This window comes from Hipposideros armiger, unplaced genomic scaffold (assembly GCF_001890085.2).
Source record: "Hipposideros armiger isolate ML-2016 unplaced genomic scaffold, ASM189008v1 scaffold_283, whole genome shotgun sequence".
Taxonomy (NCBI): Eukaryota; Metazoa; Chordata; class Mammalia; order Chiroptera; family Hipposideridae; genus Hipposideros; species Hipposideros armiger.
In genome coordinates, this window is record NW_017731633.1 from 1,925,237 (window position 1) to 1,930,028 (window position 4,792).

Here is a 4,792-nt window from a genome sequence, read left to right on the forward strand (position 1 = left end):
TGACCACCTCCTCTCACCCTTCCAGATCCAGCCAAGATGCTTCACAGTTGGTTAGAATGAGATTTGCTTGCAAGGAGAAAAGATCCCCACAATAGCCATGGTCGAACAAGAGAACATTACTTCTCTTGTAGCCTTGCTTCACAGCCTCCTCGAGGGCCGGGCTTCTCCCTGTGGATGGTGTTGGGGGTTGCTGGGGCTTTGATGGGGCTCTAGGCAGCAGGATAGAGAAGAAGAAGAAGGGGCTGAGGGAACAGCCATATTTTAGGGAAGAGTGAAAGCTGCCACAATCCACTTCCATTCTGTCCCTTTGGCCAGATGTAACTGCAAGGGAGGCTGGGGGCACAGGCTTTATTCTGCATGCTAGTATGCCCATGGGTGCCCGTCCTGTGGGAGATGTCAGGGTGAAGTGCTTCCTATGTGGTGCCCACATGATTCTCTGTCACAGCCACCCCCTAATAGAATTTGTTGCTCATGTAACTGGGGAGTCCAGGTGTGCGGTGGGCACCAGGAGTGGCTGGATCCAGGCTTGCGAAAAGTGCCTTTGGGACTCATTCCACCGCAGGGCTTGGCTCTGCTCTCCTGTTGACTTCTCATCCAGGTGGGGCACCCCAGTGGCTCTTTGCCTTACCCACCAGCAGGTTCGCCCCAGTGGGAAGAGTCTTGGGCAGACTCAGCTTGGCCAGCCCAGAGAGTAGGAGACCCTGGCTGGGTGAGACTGGGGAAGGGCAGTGTTGCCCAACTGGCTACGAGCAAGAGTGCCCTTCCTGGCTGTGGGTCCAGTGGGAGTCCGGGCCTGGCGGGGCTGGGTATCACCCCTCTCACCGCCACCTCCTTTGCCTGCTTGCAGGATGTGGCAGCCCTGAATGGTCTGTACCGTGTCCGGGTCCCGCGTCGGCCTGGGGCTCCTGATGGCCCCGAAGCTGGTGGCTTTGTCTCCTCCTTCATCCCCGCAGTGAGTCAGTGACGAGGCTAGTCCCCCATCCTTGCTCCTCCCACCCATTTCAGCCTGGCTTCCACCATGCATACCCCAGTGTTTATGGAGGGGGAAAACTTGGACCTGGCTTTGCCCTCAAGGGTCTCCTGGGCTGCAGAGGGACAATCTGGGTGGTTTGTGCTTTGAGGGGGCAGCACAGGGTCTCATGGGCTTAGGCTTATGCCCAAAGGCAGCCATGGAGCCTTTGAAAGATGCTTTTGGGGCCATGGAAGGGGCAGGAGGCTCAGGTCCCAGTGCTGGCAAGGCCTGTGCAACAGCCTCTGCTCTCTCCTCTCCTGACCCCCTTGCCTCCAGTGTTCCCTGGTGGAGTCGCACCTCTCGGACCAGCTGACCCTGCACGTGGATGTGGCTGGCAACGTGGTGGGTGTGTCGGTGGTGACGCACCCTGGGGGCTGCCGGGGCCACGAGGTGGAGGATGTGGACCTGGAGCTGTTCAACACCTCCGTGCAGCTGCAGCCACCGGTCACGGCTCCAGGGTGAGGGCTAGAAGGGCGTAGGTGCAGGGTGAGGGGCACAGACAGCCCCCGCCTGGCCATACCCTGCCTTTGCCAGTGTCCTCGCTTGCTGACTCTAGTTCCTCACCTGTCTCCTTCCCCCGCCAACCCCAGCCCTGAGACGGCAGCCTTCATCGAGCGTCTGGAGATGGAGCAGGCCCAGAAGGCCAAGAACCCCCAGGAGCAGAAGTCCTTTTTTGCCAAATATGTGAGTTGGGTTCCGCCCGCCCGCCCTCTTCCCAACAAGCCCCCTCCTGTCCTCATGCCTCTGCCCTGCTCCTCATCCCCTGGGCCTCCTGCGTGTGGGGCCTGCTTGTCTCCTCCGGCGGCCTCCGTGCTTGTCCCCCTGGCACCTGGGCTAAGCCCTGCACCTGCCATGCCTGTGTCAACTCCTGGTGGTCACGGGCATCATCCCAGTGAACGGCCGGCCCAGAGCTGGCGGTGCTGGGAACCAGGGCGCCCGGGTGGGGGGCAGATGCAGCACAGGCAGTGTCAGTCTTGACCGGAAGCCTGTTTGGAGGAAGTGCAGTGAGGAGGGCAGTGGTTGGAAGGGATGGACAGCCCTGGAAGAGGCTGGGACAGGGTCTGGGGGAGAAGATGAGGCCTGAGTTGGGCTGGGGCTGTGAGGCTGGAGAAGGCGGGTGTGGAAGAGATTTCAAAGGATCAGGGTGGTTTGGAAAGGAGGGGGGCAGGCAGGGGTCTCCTGCCAGGCTCAGGAGGCAAACAAGGGGCATTTGGGTGGCAGCGCTCTGGGCAGATGTGCCCAGGAGGCCTGTCTGGTGCTGAGGAGGGGACGGGCCTGTGCTGCCAGAGAAGCGCTGAGGCGCTGGAGTGCTGGGGCAGGAGGAGGCTGGTCCCACCCGAGGCAAGGCCAGGGGACAGCAGAGGCCAGTGTGGCTGGAGCCGTGGGGCCGTGGGCAGGAGGATGGTGAGCCCCACTGCGCTGGGCGCTGGGCCTGCCAGGCCTCCGGCCTCAGAATAGCCTAACAGCTGAGCTGTGAGNGGTGGGGTGGGGAGGGGACTGGTCAGGAATCCCAGGAGATGGACTTTATGGGGAAGTGGTCAGAAGTAGAGACAGCAGGGGTTCCCAAGTCAGGAGGCTGGAACTCAGGTCCAGGCTCCAGCTGAGGGGGTTCTGGGGCTCCACACCTGCAGGAAGTTGCTCTCAAAGATGGGGAAGTCTCGCAACTGGTCGAACTCACCGCTCAGAAGGTGGCGTTGGAGGCATCCAGGCGGGTCCACGGGGCAGACTGGAAGAGGGTGCATTCCAGGTGGGCAAAGTTCGGGGGTCTATTCTAGGAGGCTGGGCAAGGGATCCCTGGCTGAGGGTAGAGATCTCTGGCCCCATCCCTCACTTGGTTCCCTGACCTAGTCTAACCCCTCTAGGCCTGGTTCTGCCTCTCACCTGCCATCCTACCAGGTCCCGCCTCACCTGCTCTACCCAGGGTCGGCTTAGGCTTGTGCCCCCGGTTCATCGCAACGTCTCGCCCCTTGGGAGGAGCGGATGGAAGTGCCAGGGGAGAAAACCGTCGGTCGGGGCCGTGGACTATGTGACGTCACAATACGGCGGACCGGGAGACACCAGTGTTGTAACGTCACCAGGGAGGGCGGTGCCCGGAGGAAAAGCGGCCGCCCCGCTGACGTCAGGCTCCGTAGCGGGCAGGCGCTAGTGCGCAGACTCCAGAAACCAGCCCAAGCGCTTGGTCCGTAAGATGCAGCCGATTCCTCCCGGCGTGCTTTGCGGCGCTCGACTCACTCACGCCCGTTGGCTGGTGGAAAGAAGCCAAGATGGCGGCGGCCGGAGCCGGTACTACTAGGCTGCTCCTGCTCTTACTGATGGCGGCCGCAGCCCCCAGCCGGGCACGGGGCAGTGGTTGCCGGTCCGGGGCCGCTGTGCGGGGGGTGAGTACTCATTGGTTCGGCACAGGGGCGGGGCCGACGGAAATCCTGGGGCTCGGGCCTGGAGGTCGGTTAAAGTGGGAACGAGGCTGCGCAGAGCAGAGAGGAAAGAGGAAAAAGCCGCGGAAAGCGAGGCTGCAGTTCTCTGCATGGGCAGAGGTCGCATGACTGGGAGAAAGCGAGAGGATAGTTAAGAAGGCTCTAGTGGTGAATATGCATGAGGGGGCAGGGCTCGGATGGGATCTTGGCACCCGGGCGTTGGGTGCGGTGAAAACGAGCTGCAGCCAAGGAGAAGGTTGGGGCCAGAATGTCCTCGCAACGTTTTAACCCTGGGGATCCGCAGTCGTGAATATGCATGAGGAGCTGTGGCCCGGATGGAATCTGGGAGAAAGAGAGAGAGACGTCCAGGCGGCTAAAATGAAAAAAGCGGGAGGGGTTCTCCAAAGATAGGCGTTCTGCCTCTTGAATATGCATGAGGAGGGCGGGATCTTGATCTCGGATTAAAATCTGGAAACGAGGTTGCGCAGGTGCGACGATGTAGGGTGGAGGACACAGCAGAGGTAGAAGAAACTTGGAGATTTGGAGAAAAGGACGGCGTGGAACCTTGTATATGTGTGATAAGAAGTGAAACTCGGGTGGCATCGTGGCTATTGGGGCTGTTACGGTGAAAACAAGGCCACTTGGATATTAGCTTGGGAAGGAAGTGCAAGGTGCCCTTTAACTCATGAATATTTATGATACTAGGCATCAAAGTGACCTGGAGACAGTTACCTTGGAAAGGAGGTTATGCTTGTTTGCAGGCTCTGGTTTTCTGGGGACCATCCAGATCCTGAGTTTTCATGAAATGGGTGGTTTCCGGTGGAACCGTGGGCAAATGTCAGTATTTGGACATGAGTATGAAAATAAGTCTCATTTCTCGGCCTGCCGGTCTGTCCTGGGGTCATGCATGCTAAGGGCTCTGTTGGTTCTCACTTGGGGCTCTCTCTGTCACCTGCAGGCAGGGGCTGAAGGTCGAGAGGGTGAAGGCTGCGGCACTGTGGGGCTGCTGCTGGAACACTCATTTGAGATCGGTGAGTCCAGCAACATCCTTGCCTGGACACTTATCCAGACAGCCCAGTGAAGTCGGGAACTCAGGTCTGGGTGGTGTGCAGTTTGAGACTCACCATCCATTTACTAATAGCTTTGCCTTGTGGAGTGTGTTTGCATTACACTGAGGAGGTTGTGGGGAGGGGCGGGGGGAGGGCATGAGAAAATAGGAACTCTGCCTTTGACCAGTCCTGTAGCTGTAAGACATATGCATTTCAGAAAGGTCAACAAAACAGTAATAACCTCAGAGCAGACTTTCCTGACCAGTAGCCCATGCCCTGCATAAGTGATTAGATGCTCTGTATGTAAATTCAGACAT

The 4,792-nt window shown here is 59.3% G+C and overlaps 2 protein-coding genes across 2 annotated transcripts in view; both read left to right on the plus strand.

Moving 5' to 3' along the window:
* Positions 1–586: 586 nt before the first annotated feature.
* LOC109391044 (ER membrane protein complex subunit 10-like) overlaps positions 587–4,792 on the plus strand; it is a gene marked incomplete at its 5' end in the record, with an annotated part of 13,425 nt that continues 9,219 nt past the window's right edge. Inside the window, 3 exons of the mRNA XM_019658239.1 lie at positions 587–952; positions 1,289–1,470; positions 1,603–1,696. Of these exons, the coding sequence (XP_019513784.1) occupies positions 587–952; positions 1,289–1,470; positions 1,603–1,696 (642 nt within the window). The remainder of the gene's footprint in view (positions 953–1,288; positions 1,471–1,602; positions 1,697–4,792) is intronic.
* LOC109391043 (ER membrane protein complex subunit 10-like) lies at positions 2,698–4,540 on the plus strand. The gene is made up of 2 exons (XM_019658238.1): positions 2,698–3,390; positions 4,385–4,540. The coding sequence occupies exons 1-2, from the start codon at positions 3,277–3,279 to the stop codon at positions 4,505–4,507; spliced, it is 237 nt and encodes a 78-aa protein (XP_019513783.1). The 5' UTR covers positions 2,698–3,276; the 3' UTR covers positions 4,508–4,540.